At 43.8% G+C, this 18827-nt stretch overlaps 1 protein-coding gene across 4 annotated transcripts in view; it reads left to right on the forward strand.

Annotated features, from left to right (window-relative positions):
- NCF4 (neutrophil cytosolic factor 4) overlaps positions 1-18827 on the forward strand; it is a 122796-nt gene that overhangs the window by 37703 nt on the left and 66266 nt on the right. For 3 of the 4 annotated variants that reach the window (XM_030210088.1, XM_030210097.1, XM_030210082.1), the window contains one exon: positions 9593-9677. In XM_030210088.1, the coding sequence (XP_030065948.1) occupies positions 9593-9677 (85 nt within the window). Of the gene's footprint in view, positions 1-9592; positions 9678-15641; positions 15748-18827 lie in introns of all 4 variants that reach the window. The other variant, XM_030210105.1, reaches the window with a different exon arrangement.

Here is an 18827-nt window from a genome sequence, read left to right on the forward strand (position 1 = left end):
TGGCTCTATTTGGACACCCAGATGCCATTGTAGAATATTATCTTAGTGCTCAGATTTTGGGCACATAATTGCTGTCACCCTCTATAGAATTGTCCCCACTGTGTCCCCATCTCTCCTCTTTTCCATCATCTACCCTCTTGGTGTTCTCATCTCCCCCCTATTCTGGCATCTGCCCTCTCGGTGTCACCATCTCCCCTCTTTTCCAGCATCTGCTCTTTTGGTGTCCCCACCTCCCCTCTTCTGGCATCTATCCTCTCAGTGTCCCTATCGCCTCCCTTTTCCAGCATCTGCCCTCTTGGTGACACCATCTCCCCTCTTTTCTGGCATCTGCCCTCTCAATGTTCACATCTTCCCCCTTTTCCAACATTTCCTCCTGTGTCCCCATCTCCCCCCTTTTTCAGCATTGCCCCTGTGTCCCCATCTCCCCTTTACCAGCTATGTCCCCTGTGTGCCCATCTCCCCTCTGTTCCAACATTGCCTTGCTATACCTGATCTCATCCCTTTTTTTAGCATTACCTCCCAGTATTCACATCTCCCCCATTTTCCAGCATTGCCCCCCCTGTGTCCCCATCCCCCTTTTCCAGCACTACCTCTTTGGGTTACATTGTCCCTACCCTCTTCCTGACCTTCTGCATCACTATACCTATGGTCCTTCCTTGCCCAGCATCTCTTTTCCATGTCCTCATCATATTCAGCTTCTCCTCTGTCTCTTTCCTCGATCTTCATCCTCCTCTTCCCGCCTCACTCCACCTCAGGGCCACTTATCTCACCAGCCTGCTCCCTGTAGGCTGGCATCTCTCTCCCTCTCTTTCCCTCAACCAATCCAGTCTCTCCCTCTCCCCCCACTCCACGAATCCTGTATCTTTCTCTCTCTCTCTCTCTCTTCTGCCCACTCTCTCCCATCCCCACAGTCCTCAGTACTTCGGCACCAGTGATTAAGACAGAGTTTGCACACAGAATTACACCTTCATAGCAGTTGTAAAATTATGTATTTGTGCACTGCTCCGGGGGTGGGGGGATTGTTTGCTCCTACTTTATAAAAGTTTCTAGAGGCTTATGTTGCTTTATAAAAGAAGCACCTTTCTCGGGTGCTCTGTTATGAGATTTGCCCATTCTGTGAGATGTGGAAATCTCTTTTGTATACAGTCTCCCTTTAAAACCATCCTCCACGTGACAAGATTTGTTTCACACTTAAATTAGCCACCGAAAATACTGCACTACTTATCTCATCTTCATATTTGGAAATGGGAGGAGGATATGCCTAAACAGCTCACTAGTCTTCATTAACATACCCATTACCATACTTGTACAGGTGACAGCACTGTCATTTATATCCCTGAAAACCCCACTTACAGTGACAGGTGCAGTAAATAGTTATTAGAAGGATAAGGCATTTATTGCATGATAAATGCCTTGTCTCACTTTAGCTGATCGGCTTCTGAATGTCATTTTGACAGGTGGATGATATTTCTTCCCCCTCCCCTACCCCGTGTCATTTTACCCATAGCCCACAGGAAACAGTGCATTACTCTAGTAGTGGCTGATGCGATTCAAGGTTGTTTCCAGTTTAAGAGAGATTATCAGCAAGAGAATTTGGAGAGAGCGTATATAACTTGTGGCAGGATATCTAATTGTTCAAATGTAACTTTTATGCAGAAAATAAGGCCTGGGTCTGGAACAGTCAACACCAATTTATAGATTGCCAAGAATAATCAGTGGACCATCCTTTTTTTTTTCTCTGTGAAAACAGTATCCTGTTAGCAGTTTATTTCCTGAAATTAGACAAAATGAAGGTTTAAGGAACTGAAGATAGTTCTTCCTTCTGCAATGTTTTTTTTGTTTTTTAACCAATAATCTCACTTGAAATGGAACATTATCATTGAAAAGTGCTACTCTGTCATACCTTTGTTTTAGTTTAGAAACATTTACAGGCCTAAAATTTAAAGAGAAAGGGTCTGATATTCAGACCGTGGGAGTTAGCCTGGCTAACTCCCACGGTCCACGGTGATGCTGGATATTTAAAGCCGTTTCCGGTGATCGGCATTAAATATCTGGTTTATTTTTAGACAGTTTCAAACTGGCCAAAGATATCCCACGTTTTCAAGCAGGCATATTTGGCCATTAAACTCGGGCTGAAAATCAGCAGATAGCCGGTTATATTGGCTGATATAACCAGTTATCCCCCACTGAATATTACTGGACAGTCGATTATGGGGAATTTAACCGGCCAGGTGATGATCCTGGCCAGTTAAATGCTTTTGAATATTGGGCGAAAGCTTTTTTTTCTTTCATTTTTGAAATTGCTATTTTGTTTGGTCTAAGGGACTATAAATGACAGGATGTCTTTATATCTAGTTATTAATTATGGTAATAATAATCCGATAAATATTCAGATGGCGGCAGTCAGCATTTTTAAAAATGCTATCAGTGGCTAAATTAGCCCCGGATATTCAAAGCTGGGAAATGTACAGGCACCAGCAATGAATGGTAACCAGGTTCTGCTCAGATAGTTTTTAAACATTGCCTGTATTGTGTTTAACATATTGCAGGGGAACTATTCATTTCTCCTCCTGCAGTTGATCGCTTATCCAGCATTGCAAAGGAGCACTCGTTTCTGTTCTCGTTTGTTGTTGAGGTTCCCCTTTGTTAGGAAAATTCGTTATAAAAGAATCCATGATGATTTTTTTTCCTTTTCAGGCTTGTATAAGTTCATGTGATTTCTAGTTATTTACAATTCCACAAGGGACTGAAAAACTTATCTTTTTGATAAGTACTTGGATGACTAATTTTGTAAGCTTTCCTAACTTTCCAATTTATGTCTTATAATTATGCAACCCACTTAGACTCTTTATTGATTTTAGCGGGATACAAATACAATAGAATAGAATAGAATATCCAGGTCTGACCACACTGCATCCTGCCACCATTATTTATGTGGGTACCAGACGATATTCAGCCAGGACTTGCATAAGACACTTATGGCTGAATATTGGCCTGGACTCACAAAAAGGGAACTGCCAGTCCAATGCAGAGAGTTGTACAGGGACAGAAATTTCATCCGGCCCTACCTGTCCCCACTGGAATCCCCTCTATCCCCACCCATCCCCACTGGAATCTAACCCATCCTCACCTATCTCTGCAAATAATCTCCTCCATCCCTGCCCATCCCCTGTACTAAAATAACCCGATATGTGGTAAAATAACCCAACTTAACAGAAGCCCATGTTGATAACTTCCCCTCTCCAGGCTTATGGGGATTTCAGTGCTCTCAACCATAACTATTAATTTTTTAGTGCTATTATAATTGCTAAGCTAGCTTAGAAACAAACTAAATACAAACTACTAGTCATTACCCACACAGTCAAATTTAAATACCTTTAAGAAATATATAAATTACATAATTTGCAATCACATGCAGTTATCAAGAGCAAGACTAGTGATTTATCCAGATGTAAGAAGCAAAAAATAAATAAATAAAAAGAACGAAACTGGCTCATTTCGTCAGCATGTGAAAGCAATAAGCCTGAATTATGGCTATATAGCACTTAAAGAAAGACAAAACTTGAACCCCAGTATCAAGAAATGCAGTCACTTCTTGACTTGCACTGGCAGTAGTAGTACTGCTGTGTTGAATCTGACCAGTACTGTGTGTGCATGTGGGAGTGGAGGAGTGGCCTAGTGGTTAGCGTGGTGGACTTTGGTCCTGGGAACTGGGTTCGATTCCCACTGCAGGCACGGGCAGCTCCTTGTGACTCTGGGCAAGTCACTTAACTCTCCATTGCCCCAGGTACAAATAAGTACCTGTATATAATATGTAAGCCGCATTGAACCTGCTATGAGTGGGAAAGCGCGGGGTACAAATATAACAAAAAAAAAAGATGGCACAAGAAAAGAAACTGAAGGTGGTGCTACATCGGGGGGTGGGGGTGGGGATGGGAGGTCACACTTGCCAATCACCAGTCACCATGTTTCACATACCTGGAGATTGGCGAGTGTGATCTCCCAGTCCCACCCCCCGATCAGTGAGGAGATGGCGGTTCATGTGTTCACAGGACGTTTTCATCTCCATGGACCCGGAGTGAATTCCCATAGGAGTCCCGTGGACCTGGAGGAGATTCCTGCGGAAGTCCCATTCCCATGCAATTCTCTACATTATCCATTCCCTCTCATTTCTGGGCCCTCTTCGATCCTCAACCCCCTCCCACCCAATCCCTTGTTGCCCTTATATAAGAACATAAGACTAGCCATACTGGTTCAGACCAGTGTCAGAGTCTCCATATTGACACCCAGAGCCAACAGGGGAAAAGTGGAAGGGGACCACTGCAGCCTTGGCCCACTAGACATCAGGGATCTCCTCTGGGTAAGTTCTGGGGGCAAAAAAAGGTGCAAAGTGAAGGAGAGGTGTGAGGAAAGGGGTAGGATTTAGATTGTGGGTGGATCTTCTGTTTTGGGGCAGGATCGAGAGTGTTGGATTCGAGGGGTATTATTTGAGGATCAGAAAGGTGGCCCGCTTTGGGGATCTGGGAGAGGGGAGGGTGTCCCACTCAGATACGCCCCTGCATTACACATGTGTCTCTGAAATCAAGGCACAAGCATGTACAGAAGTTCCATGGCAGGCATAAGTGTTTACTCCTAACCAAGGAGGTTTAATTGACAGGAAACGGCGGGAGTGTGTTTGGCCCATTCTCTGGCCTGAAGCTAGTAGGCGGAGCTTGCCACCATATCGAGTCACCCAAAACAATAGCAAACGCTTATTAGAAAGGACTGCCTATGTGTGGCTTGGTATGGACCAATAGTTTGCTTTGGTTTGAGTGTATCAAGATGGTGGTTACAGCTTCAGCCTTGTCACGTGACGCTGTCATCTGTCAATTAAACTTTCTTGCACCTAACCACATACTTTCTTTTAATGAATAAATGCCAAATTAGGCACTCTTTACAGAATTGTCCTTTTTAAAAGGTGACTGGATTAACAGAGCAGGAAGATGTCTATTTTGTAAAGATACACAAGGTGCCTAACTGTCTGTATGAAACACCAGCACAAATCCTGCAGAAATAGTGCCTACACTGAAATACATGTGTATTGTGCAAAAATCATGACTTTGCCCATGCTCTGAACACACCTACTATGGATTTTTATATATGGTGCCTAATGTTTTGCACTATTTCTGTGCTGATTTTTTGGCATGAAAAAGAGTTATAATGAAGGAAGTATAATGGAAGCAAAGTGCCGAATTGGCCCAAAAATGACTGATCTGCACAGAACTACACTTCCACACCCTGTTATAGAATAGCTCCTAAGTGTTTCCGTGTGGACCTGAAAAGGGAGTGTAATAATGGCAGGGACATGAGTGGGTCAGGGCAGTGCACAGTGTTATGGAATTTGGGGGATCCATGTCCAACTTGCGTGCTGGGATTTATACCTGGTTTCAGTTGGTATAAATGCTCCCACCCAAAGTTGAGTGCAGATTCCAGTGCTAAATGCTATTCTATGAAGGTTGTCCATCTCAGAGGAGTAGTCTAGTGGTTAGTGCAGCAGCCTGAGAAACAGGGGAACTGAATTGAATTCCCCACTGCAGCTCCTTGTGACTTAACCCTCCATTGCCCCAGGTACAATATTTAGATTGTAAGCCCACTAGGGACAGAAAGTACCTGCATATATTTATAAGTTGCTTTGATTGTACCACAGAAAGGTGGTATATCAAATCATGTTACCCTTCCATGCAACCACTCAGTATCAATTTTTGAGCACCATTTACTGAATCTAGACCCTACTGTGCAAGTATGCTTCGGTTTTGCACAGCACATACTTTTAGCTGTAATCTGATATTAGAACATGGGTGTTCAACCCAGCCAGTCTGGTTTTCAAGATATACACAATGAATATACATGAGATGTTTGCATTCACTACCTCCATTGTATGCAATATGGTAAAGGTGAACCAGTTGATGTAGTGTATCTAGATTTTCAGAAAGCTTTTGATAAAGTTCCTCATGAGAGACTCCTGAGAAATTTAAAGAGTCTTGGGATAGGAGGCAAGGTTCTGGTGTGGATTAGGAATTGGTTATTGGACAGAAAACAGAGGGTAGGGTTAAATGGTCATTTCTCTCAAAGGAGGAGGGTGAACAGTGGCGTGCCGATTAAATTTGCAGATGATACAAAACTATTCAAGGTTGTTAAAACATGTGCAGGCTGTGAAAAATTGCAGGAAGACCTTAGGAAATTGGAAGACTAGGCATCCAAATGGCAGATGAAATTTATTGTGGACAAATGCAAGGTGATGCACATTGGAAAGAATAATCTGAATCATAGTTACCTGATGCTAGGGTCCACCTTGACCTTGGGGGTCAGCACTCAAGAAAAAGTTCTAGATGTTGTTATAGATAATACACTGAAATCTTCTGCTCAGTTTGTGACGGCAGCCAAAAAAGCAAACAGGATGCTAGGAATTATTAGGAAAGGGATGGTGATTAAGACCGAAAATACTATAATACCTTTGTATCACTCCATGGTGCATCTGCACCTTGAGGACTGCGTTCAGTGCTGGTCACCGTATCTCAGAAAAGATATAGTGGAATTAAAAAAGTTTCAAAGAAGAGTGACCAAAATGATAAAAGGGATTGAACTCTCAAATGAGGAAAGGCTATAGTGAATAGGGCTCTTCAGCTTGGAAAACAGACGGATGAGGGGAGATATGATTGAGGTGTACAAAATCCTGAGTGGTGAAGAATGAGAAGAAGTAATTCAATTTTTTACTTGTTCCCAAAGTAAAAAGTTTAGGGGACACACAAGGAAGTTACATGGAAATACTTTTAAAACAAATAGGAGGAAATATTATTTTCACTCAACAAATAGTTACGCTCTGGAACTGGTTTAAAAAAGGTTTGTACAAATTCCTGGAGGAAAAGTCCATAATCTGCTATTGAGACAGGCATGGGAAACAACTGGTTGTCTAGAATTTGTAGTATGGAGTGTTGTCGTGATTTGGGTTTCTGCCAGGTACTTGTGACTTGGCTTGGCCACTGCTTGGAAAACTAGATACTGGGCTAGATGGACCATTGGTCTGACCCAGTATGGCTACTCTTATTTTCTTATGTAAATCTCTCTCATACACATTCATGTGAGTATCCTAAAAATCATGACTGGTTGGATGTGTCCTGAGAAGTGGGTTGAGAACCTCCATTTTAGAAAAACCCATTTACAAACGTAAATCAGTATTTTATGCATGAAAATGATTATAAAACCCTCCATGTGGATAATGCTGCCGAAAATCCTTCTAGATATCACAGCACTACATAGATTGTTCTAGGGTGCAGCAGTGGCATTTTGCTAACTACAGCGATAATGGATAAGAAAAATTTCAGAAGGAACATGTTTCTTCTCTTTTAGAAAACTGTATTTTGTGTGGGTTCAAGCAAATATAGCCTATATTGTCCAGAGAGAAAAGAGAAGGTGATGTGAAGGCTGGTCTTTAATCCGTCTCTCTTCCAAGCCCCCCCAGCATTGCTCCGTCTCTCCACCCACTAGCACTATCCAGCATGGCTACTTCTTTCTTCCTTTCCTCCACATCCTTCCTTGTTCACTTGTATTGCCAGGCTGCCGCTTCTCCTGGTCTGCATGGCGGCAGGACTGCAGCAACAAATAACAGAAGGCATGCAGATACAGTGACATTGCCTTGTCCTAGAAACCAGAATTGATATCAAAGCTTGATGCCACTTCTTGTTGCTGGGACCAGCAGAACCAGTGGTGACGCACACAAGGCAATGTCCCCACATCTGCCTACTTCCTGTTATTTGTTGCTACCATTCTGCTGCCATGCAGACTGGGTAAAGTAGCAGCTCAGACCATCTGCTTCCAAAAGGGTAGGAAATCTCCAGCTTGTAGCCTTCTCTGATCACTTTTAAGACCCACTGACCAGAAGTTATCCAAGTCCACTCCTCAAGAAATCTCAACAGAGGTCCACCAGTCAACCTTTTCAAGGAATTGACATGGACCCCATCATTGGGATAAGTGAGGCATTAAAGGAATGATTGCCTTGATTGTCACCTCGTTTGTGACAACTGGTGAATGTTTTGTGAATCCTGTGTTTTATTTTTGTATTTACCTCTATCCTTATAAGCTATATTTTTCTATATATCTATATCTGTTTATCTATACACATCTACAGTATATACAAATGAAATAATTGTTATGGTTATGTTTTTTTTTCTTATAGTCGACCTTTATCCAGGGCAGATTACAAAATCACATACATAATAAAAATACAGACAGACAGCACGAGTCCAATCATCAGAACGACAGAAACATTCCAGTCTGTTAATAGTCTTAAGATGGTGCATATGCTAAGCAAAACAGATGTTGCCTCAGTAATTTATTAAAAGAGACTGTGTGCCATTGCTGCTTAATTGTCAGAGGCAGTTTGCTCCATTCACAAGAATCAGCTACAGAAAAGGCACTTTTCCTTGTCTGCTCAAGTCGCAACCGCCGCAAATCACGTACAGTGAGCCACATGCATCCACAGAACGCAGAGTCCTTGTAGGACTATTAAGGGTATGCCCAAGCAGGGTATATCTAAGCTACAATACTCCACTATGCACTTATATATCATTAATACCTGTTTTCTGAAAACCTCAGCCAGGAGGAGTGATGGGTCATAGGTTTATTTCATTAACCCAGTCCTAAGAGGGTCTTTTACTAAGCCACAGTAGCGTTTTTAGCTTGTGGTAGAAATCAGATGGCTGTAAACACTGAGATGCCATTAGGAATATAATGGGCGTCTCGGCATTTACCTCCAGCTGATTTCTACCACAAGCTAAAAACGCTACCGTGGCTTAGTAAAAGACCTCCTAAGTGGACCAGTAAGAGCAATTTGAACTTAATATGAAATGCTACAGACAACCAGTGCAAATTAACAAGATGTGGTGTTGCATGTTCAAATTAAGAAAGCCCTAATAAAAATCACACTGCAGAATTTTGTACAACTCGCAAAGATTGACTGCAAAATGCTGGCAAACCCAAATAAACAATGTTGCAGTAATCAATCCCACCTAACACCAGTGATTGTAAAACCACCTTAAAGTTGGCCATTGGCAACAGTGGTCACAACTTGCTTAATAAGTGGAACTTAAAATAAGAATTTCTGATGATCACCATTTGTAGTTGCATCCTAATAGACAATTGGGATTCCAGTAATATTCCTGATGGGGAGTGTCAATGGTAGCATAAACTGGATGACATCCACATAAATGCGGTATGAAATCCCCAAAAATTGCAACAAATAACACAATGGAACCAAGTACAAATTAAACAGGGTTGGATTTGATTTAGTCACTTGATATATACCGCTCAATGCATACGTTTTAGAGTGGTTTCCAAAAAAAAATTAACAAAAACATAATCAATAAACAATAATATAAAATTTATCAGAACTATCGCACAAATACAATAATAAATCATCAATAACCTAAAATGAAAGGCAGAACAGGTATTAGCATTTATGTGTGAAGAGCTCACCTAACTACACCAAACAGCCTCCCACTTTCACTAATGGGATAATATGGCTCTCCATAACCTAATTTTCTGTCTTTGCTTTCAGTGATTTTGAACAGCTGCCTGATGATGTGCCAGTTTCAGCCAATATTGCAGACATACTAGAAAAGAAAGGATTCTCCAACTATTACGTAAGAACCTAGCCTATCTCTTTAATTTGGGATTTTTGTGTCATTTCAGTGAAGAATTATCAGCTGGTGTATTTTGACTGTCTTCAGGCATAGGGTTACTATGAGGATAATTTTTAAAGTGCCTAGGTAGCTTACAGGTCCATGGGTGGTAGTCAATGTTGTACCTATCCCTAGGCACCAATCCCTAAATTCTATATATGGTACCTGGGGAGTGGCCTAGTGGTTAAAGCACCAGTCTTGCAATCCAGAGGTGGACAGTTCAAATCCCACTGCTGCTTCTTGTGATCTTGGGCAAGTCACTTAACCAGTGCTTTTTTTGTGCCGGTACGCAACGGTACGGCGTACCGGCACCTTTTTCTCCTCCTCTCCTCCCCTCCCATTATTTCCAGCGATTCTCCGCCTCTCCCCTGCCCTCCCATCGACGTCCAGCGATTTTTCCGTCCCTCCCCTGCCCTCACCTCTCTCATATCCAGCGATTCTTCGTCCCTCAGCGTCCTCCTTCACTGCCTGCCAGCCAGTCGGACTCAGAAGCGAACGGTGCAGGCAGCGATTGGCTGGCAGGCAGCGTCGTAGCTTCCCTCTGCAAGTCCCGCCTATGCGTAAACAGGAAGTTGTAGGCGGGACTTGCAGAGGGAAGCTTCGACGCTGCCAGCCAATCGCTGCCTGCACCGTTCGCTTCTGAGTCCGACGCTGGCTGGCAGTTCACTGGGTGGGCGGTTTTACCGCCCAATTGGGCGGTTTTCCGCGACCCGCCGCGGGAAATTTTTGCCCGCGGCGGGTTGCGGTTTTTTGGGCTGGTTTTTGTGCTTCGGGCGGTTTTTTCGGCCGCGGGGGGGGCGGGGTTAGTGACGTTTTTGGGTGGGGTTAATGACGTTTTGGGCGGGGTTAGTGACGTGGGAGGCGGGGCCGATGACGTGGGAGGCGGGGCCGATGACGGGGAGGCGGGGCCGATGACGGGGAGGCGGGGCCGATGACGGGGAGGCGGGGCCGATGACGTAAGAGGCGGGGCCGATGACGTGGGAGGCGGGGCCGATGACGGGGAGGCGGGGCCGATGACGGGGAGGCGGGGCCGATGACGGGGAGGCGGGGCCGATGACGTAAGAGGCGGGGCCGATGACGGGGAGGCGGGGCCGGTGACGTGGGAGGCGGGGCCGGTGACGGCGGGGGCGGGGTTTATGACGGCGGGGGCGGGGGTGATGACGCGGGGGTGGGGGTGTCAGGGGCGGGGTTTGTGTTTGGGCGGTTTTTGGGCTGTTTTTTGGGCTCCAGTGGGCTGGAAAAAAATTTTCCACCTGGCAACCCTGGCAGTGAAAGAGGACGAAGAATCGCTGGATATGGGAGAGGTGAGGGACGGAAAAATCGCTGCACGACGATGGGAGGGCAGGGGAGAGGCGGAGAATCGCTGGAAATAATGGGAGGGAAGGGCAGGGGAGAGAGAACTGCTGGAAATCAATGGGATGGGAGGAAAGAGCAGCGGAGAAAGAATTGCTGGACATAGGATGGGATGGAAGGGAAGGGCAAGGGAGAGAGATTTGCTGGACATGGGAAGGGCAGGGGAGAGAGAATTGCTGGACATGGGAAGGGCAGGGGAGAGAGAATTGCTGGACATGGGATGGGAGGGAAGGGCAGGGGAGAGAGAATTGCTGGACATGGGAAGGGCAGGGGAGAGAGAATTGCTGGACAAGGGAAGGGAGGGAAGGGCAAGAGAGAGAATTGCTGGACATGGAATGGGAGGGAAGGGCAGGGGAGAGAGAATTGCTGGACATTGATGGGAGGGCAGGGATGAGATAATTGCTGGACATGGAGGGGAGGGAAGGGCAAGGGAGAGAGAATTGCTGGACATGGGAAGGGCAGGGGAGAGAGAATTGCTGGACATGGGATGGGAGGGAAGAGCAGGGGAGAGATAATTGCTGGACATGGGATGGGAGGGAAGGGCAAGGGAGAGAGAATTGCCGGACATGGGAAGGGCAGGGTAGAGAGAATTGCTGGACAAGGGATGGGAGGGAAGGGCAGGGGAGAGAGAATTGCTGGACATGGGAAGGGCAGGGGAGAGAGAATTGCTGGACAAGGGATGGGAGGGAAGGGCAGGGGAGAGAGAATTGCTGGACATGGGATGGGCTGGGAGCGAAGGGCAAGGGAGGGAGAATTGCTGGACATGGGAAGGGCAGGGGAGAGAGAATTGCTGGACATGGGATGGGAGGGAAGAGCAGGGGAGAGATAATTGCTGGACATGGGATGGGAGGGAAGGGCAGCGGAGAGAGAATTGCTGGACATGGGATGGGAGGGAAGGGCAAGGGAGAGAGAATTGCTGGACATGGGAAGGGCAGGGGAGAGAGAATTGCTGGACATGGGATGGGAGGGAAGAGCAGGGGAGAGAGAATTGCTGGACATGGGATGGGAGGGAAGGGCAAGGGAGAGAGAATTGCCGGACATGGGAAGGGATGGGAGGGAAGGGCAAATTAGAGAGAATTGCTGGACATGGGAAGGGCAGGGTAGAGAGAATTGCTGGACATGGGATGGGAGGGAAGAGCAGGGGAGAGATAATTGCTGGACATGGGATGGGAGGGAAGGGCAAGGGAGAGAGAATTGCCGGACATGGGAAGGGCAGGGTAGAGAGAATTGCTGGACAAGGGATGGGAGGGAAGGGCAGGGGAGAGAGAATTGCTGGACATGGGAAGGGCAGGGGAGAGAGAATTGCTGGACAAGGGATGGGAGGGAAGGGCAGGGGAGAGAGAATTGCTGGACATGGGATGGGCTGGGAGCGAAGGGCAAGGGAGGGAGAATTGCTGGACATGGGAAGGGAGGGAAGGGCAAGAGAGAGAGAATTGCTGGACATGGAATGGGAGGGAAGGGCAGGGGAGAGAGAATTGCTGGACATTGATGGGAGGGCAGGGATGAGATAATTGCTGGACATGGAGGGGAGGGCAGGGAAGATAGAATTGCTGGACGGGGAGGGGAGGACAGGGAAGAGAGAATTGCTGGACATGGAGGGGAGAGAGGAGAATCGCTGGGCGGGGAGGGGAGGACAGGGAAGAGAGAATTGCTGGACATGGAGGGGAGAGAGGAGAATCGCTGGACGGGGAGGGGAGGACAGGGAAGAGAGAATTGCTGGACATGGATGAGAGGGGAGAGAGGAGAAATGCTAGAAATGGATGGAGAGGAGAGCAGGAGATAGAGGAGAATTGCTGGACATGGATGGATGGAGGAGTTGGCTAGGAGAGAGGAGAAATGCTGACTTGGATGGAGGAGAGGGGAGAGAGAATTATTGCTTTATATAGATACAGAGGAGGGAAGAGAGATGAGAAATGTTGGACATGGATGGAGGGGAGGAGAGAGGAGAAGTGCTGGACATGAATGGAGGGGAGGAAAGAAAAAAGAAGATGCACATGGATGGAGATGAGGGAAAGGGAAGAGGAGAAAAACTGCACATGGATGGAGAAAATAGGCAAAAGCTGGATCCATGTTATACCTCCTCCAGTCAATTCCATGGAGGAGGACCCAGATTTTACTTATGGATGCAGGGCAACAAAAGAAGAAGAAAGGAGGAAAGTAAAGAAATAAATGGAAAGGAAGCCCTGGAAACGGAGTTAAGAGAACAGGTAGAGAGCAGCAGAATCAGAGACTGGGACCAATATGGATAGAAAAACAAAGTCACCAGACAACAAAGGTAGAAAAAAATCATTTTATTTTCATTTTAGTGTTTGGAATTTGTCTTATTTTGCACTGGGTATACTGGAGCTGTAACAGCTTACAGAAATTATTTATAATGAAAAAAAATCACATTACTTTTTCTCCTATACTAGTATAATATTTTCAATGATGTCTGTTTATATGCGCCATGGCTGGTATAAGGGGTGTGGCTAATGTGGGTGTGGCTATAATAGGGGCGGTGCCATGTGTGGTGACCCCGCCCACAATGAGTACCGGCACCTTTTTTTCTACAAAAAAAGCACTGCACTTAACCCTCCATCACCTCAGGTACAAACTTAGACTGTGAGCCCTCCTGGGACACAGAAATATCTAGAGTACCTGAATGTAACTCACCTTGAGCTACTACTGAAAAAAGGTGTGAGCAAAATCTAAATAAATAATTTGGCCACATGGTCAAATTACACACACAACTTAATTGGTACTAATTGGCTTTAATTAAAATTAACATGCACAACTTTCTAGGTGTATTCTAGAACACGGTTCATGTAAATTCTTATGCATACAGTTGAAAAGGGTGTGGCCATGGGTGTGAAATGGGTGGGTCATAGGCATTTCCAAAAGCTATGTGCGCTATTATAGAATACACCCAATCTGCACCTAACTTAGGCACAGGTATTTAGGACTGGCTTTAGATGGTCTAAATGAGTGCACCTCCATTTTAGTTCCAAGAACAGCACATAAGTGTATTCTATAAACGATATATATAACATTAGGTGTAGTTTATACAATCGTGCTAAGCACATGATTTTTCGGCACCAATTTTTAAGGTGCCATTTATAGAATTTCCCCCCCCCCCTCCAAGAATGCACATAAATGAGGAGAATGCTAGCACATACGCTTGTAAATGCCAATAGTTTGGTTCCACTCTGTTCTATAAAATGGCACCTAAAGGCAGTGGCGTGTTGTTTGAAAGTGGGTATACACATGGGCAGAGTCTGACAAGAGCATGGGTGGGGTGTAAAGTTATGTTGGTAAATTATAGAATACTATAATTTATGTGCATTTTTGTGGTACACTCGAGTGAATATTTATACCAGCTTTAAAATATAGGAAAATATTTGCCTTGCTAAGCTAGCATTCCATAAAAAAAAGTAAGTGCCACTTTCCTTTATAGGCAGGATCCAAACAGATGAATTCTTTCTGCATATAATCACTCTCAGAATGGGAAAAAGTGCTTTTGGAATAAGATCCAATTTTGTAAGTTTAGGAAATAGGTTGGGCAAAGGAAGGATAAAACCCTGAAAGTACACACACTTGCAAATAGAACAGTGTAGGATTTTTACCAAGCATTTTTATGAGGGGGTGGAGGGTAGTATTTTTTTAAATAGCCCATGTATTACCCATATTTACTAAAGTCGCTAAGGTTTTGTAGTTACTGTGCAGCAAAAGCCAAAACAAATGTGTAACAACTGCAAAATCTCTCCATTAATTGTTAGAGGTCTCCCCAACGTTTCTGGAAGGGCTACCATGCAGTTAATGCAGAGAAAAAGTTTGTAGGATGCATTGATGGTACAGCTGATAATACACAGTGCTGTTATCTCCAACTGTGGCTTCAGCACATCCACCACTGGAGTTGTTGCACTGGCTACCTGTACAAGCCCAATCAGAATTCAAGATACTATACATGGTATTTAGAGCTATTCATGATGATGCCCCTAGATATCTGGCTCAGAAATTGGTATCCTATGCCAGTGGCATATCTAGCTTAGTTGCCACCCGGAACAGATCACCCTCCTCCTCCATGTGCGGACTGTCAGCTCTGCCAGTTTCCTTCTCTGGAACAGTAAGTTGACATCAGAGGAGGCAAGGAACCGATGAAGCTGACAGCCACGTGCATGGAGACTGTGACCCTGTAACTGTTAGGTGTACCCCCTTATTGACTGCACTCTTTACCCCACCCTTAATATGCTACTACCCTATGCTCCAAAAATCAATCTGCCCTCTAGTCAGTGGGCTTACTGAAAGTTCCATCATTACAAATCTTGTGATGTGCTCAATGGAGATCTACATCATTTTGCCCCCACTGAATAGGTTTTATTAAGAAAAAGAATTACAAATTTGCCAAATAACAATCAATCTGCTTAACATCAATCTCTGTATACCCCCACCCACCCGCTCTAAAATAACAGGTGGTCTTTTATGAAATAAAAGAAACGTTATAGAATCAGCCTAATAACAGAAGTTCATCAGGAGGGAACAATAACCTGCAAGTGGTGAATTACTCTACTAATGGGCAGTCTGCTTGTGTCTTAGGTCCCTCCAATCCCGGTACAACTTCAAATCATCATCGAATCTCTTTTCTCGATTGTGCAGTTTACCAGTAAATTTGGACATCAATCGGATATCATCCAAAAGTCTGGTAAATAGGTCCATATTAGGTTGTTGAGTGCATTCCTGCTGTTTTGCAATCGCCACAAGAGCCGCTGTAAGCACTCCCCTACAAAGAGGAAAGTTCTGAGCCGTAACTTCAGTCTTGGTACAACCCAACAAGCAGCTGCTCAGTGAAAGTGGAATGTCTTGATGCAAAATGGATTTCAACAGAGCTTGCACTTTGTTCCAGAATAACTGAACTTTGGGACACTGCCCCCCCAATATGGTTAAAATCACCCATGACACCACACAATCTCTAGCATTTCTTCAGTAGAGGAGTGTGGTAGCCGTGTTAGTCCACTCTTAAGGTTATCAATAGAAATCAAACAAAATAAAACATGGAAAAGAAAATAAGATGATACCTTTTTTATTGGACATAACTTAATACATTTCTTGATTAGCTTTCGAAGGTTGCCCTTCTTCGTCAGATCGGAAATAAGCAAATGTGCTAGCTGACAATGTATATAAGTGAAAACATTCAAGCATTACTATGACAGTCTGACAGGGTGGGAGGATGGGGGTGGGTCGGAGGTATGCATGATTGAATGATTGAATATTTTAACACCCAACAGAAAGGACTTAACAAGGACCTGGGGTTCCTAGCCCATTATAAACCATAAAGCTGTATGTCTCTGTTGATCACCCCACCCCTCACCTATCCACACCCATCCTGTTAGAATATCAATGATATGCTTTGATGTCCCCGTGCATACCTCCAACCCACCCCCATCCTCCCACCCTGTCAGACTGTCATAGTAATGCTTGAATGTTTTCACTTATATACATTGTCAGCTAGCACATTTGCTTATTTCCGATCTGACGAAGAAGGGCAACCTTCGAAAGCTAATCAAGAAATGTATTAAGTTATGTCCAATAAAAAAGGTATCATCTTATTTTCTTTTCCATGTTTTATTTTATTTGATTTCTATTGATAGCATTTCTTCGAAACTCCTGGATACAACCTACCAAGGGCTTGAGTATAATACAATCTATAAATGATTTTGTAACCATCTTCAAGCACAGAGCAGGACAGTACCTCCTTAAACATGCCCTCAATAATCTCTTGTTGCACCTCGGAACTTATCTATATGCCCAGGTCCCTTTTCCAAGCCCGCCAAAACCATTATATACCAGTAGTAGATTTGGCCAATAGCAAATAAGTTTGAGAAATAAATCCCTTGTGGAACCCTCTATAGATCAAATTCTCCAAATCATTGTCCTCAGCCCCAATATCTTTTAAGGCCTTATGCTTCATAAAAGACCGTATTTGAAGATATTGAAACCGGTGCTCTTCCCTAATCCCATAATCATTTTGCAGTTGGCTAAAAGAAACAATCTTATTTTTCTCAACTAGTTGTCCCAATATCTTAATCCCCTTATCTTTTCAACTCTGGAATCAGGCATCTAGTCTTCCTGCAGAAATTCCAATAGGTCCCATAGATATGTAGCCTTAAATTAGGACCTGTTTTTAATGAATTTAGTTGTTACCACAGACCAAATCTGGAGAGTATATTTATGAAGTGGAGGTCTCTAGAGTAGTGTAGAAAGCTCCTTCTGAGGTTCTGATGACTACTCAATACTGACCCACAGTTTAGATTTAGCGCTGACCCATTTTTTAAGAGCTCTCAACTGGATTGCCTGATAATAGGCTTGGAAATTAGGGACTGCAAGGCCACCCAACCACCAAGGAAGCTGAAACGTAAACCAAGCAACCCTAGGTCTCCTCCACAACCAAATAAATTAAAATACTAACTTATGCAACTTTTTGAATAGAGAGACTGGAATATCTGTTGGAAGAGTTTGGAGCAAGTATAAAAATCTAGATAAAATGGTTATTTTTTCAGCATTCACCCTCCTTAACCAAGACACAAAAAGACTTTTCCATCTACAGAGCTCCCTAATTGTTCCCTGAATTAGAGGTGTATAATTAAAATAATTTAATTTCTGTAAAACAGACGTGATATCAACTGCCAGATACCTGATATAGAATTTAGCCCATCTGAAGAAAAACAGTTGTCGGAGATTCTGAGCTTCATGAGGGGGGATTATCACATTAAGGACCTCAGATTTTGAAGCATTGATTTTAAAACCTGAAAATATGCCATATATTTGCAATTCATTAAGAAGTGGTAGAAAAGATTCCTGAAGTTTGACTAAGGTTAGCAAATAAAAAGATCTTAAAATCCCTCCCTCTACTTTCAAACCCAGAATTTCAGGGTGCTGTTAAATTCTTTGAGCTAAGGGTTCCATAGCCACCGCACTGACAGGAAGGGTAAGATTTTGCAATGAGCTGTGGATTAGTGCTGCATTTTTAATGTGGCAGTAATTTGTATGCTTATTGCTTACAGAATGCTGTAGTATTTTTTGATGAATAATTTCATAGAAGAAAGCACACACTGAGTTGTTTCTATTGTGAGGCTTTCTGCATTGGCTCCTTTATCCTCTCACCATTATTATTCAACCTGTTCATTAGTCCTTTGGCACTTTTGATTCAGGGGCTTGGAAACACTGATCTAGAAAAAGCTGATCTTGAGCCTCTTAATTCTTGCTTATCTACAGTGGATGTTTAACTGAAAGATCATTGCTTAAAGTCAATCCAACTAAATCCAAATCCATGTGGATTTCTGGTCATTCTAATATTCCCAATTTAGCCTCCTTGTTAGCAGCTCATAAGCCTTTCTCTCAAATCCCCTTTGAAATTTTTTTTTATTTGACTTATTTTTTTTTCTTCAAATCTCTCCTCTGTTGTTAAATCCTATTTCATGGGGCTTTGATTTCTTTGTTGGACAAAGTCACTTCTCATAAACTGTCTGGATTATTGCAATTCTCTTTATAATAGTTTTTGCCATATTATCACATCCATCGCGTTCAGCTTGCTTAGATACAGGGATTAGACTGATCTGCACTACTCGGAAATAAGATCATGTAACTCCCTTATTCAGACCTGCGCATTGGTTGCCAGTTTCGTATTGTATTACATTTAAGACTCTAGCTATGGCACACAAACAGGGGCATAATCGAAAGGGACACCCAAGTTTTGCTGAGGACGTCCTCGGAAAATGTCCCAGT

The sequence above is a fragment of the Microcaecilia unicolor genome, chromosome 1, assembly GCF_901765095.1.
Source record: "Microcaecilia unicolor chromosome 1, aMicUni1.1, whole genome shotgun sequence".
Taxonomy (NCBI): Eukaryota; Metazoa; Chordata; class Amphibia; order Gymnophiona; family Siphonopidae; genus Microcaecilia; species Microcaecilia unicolor.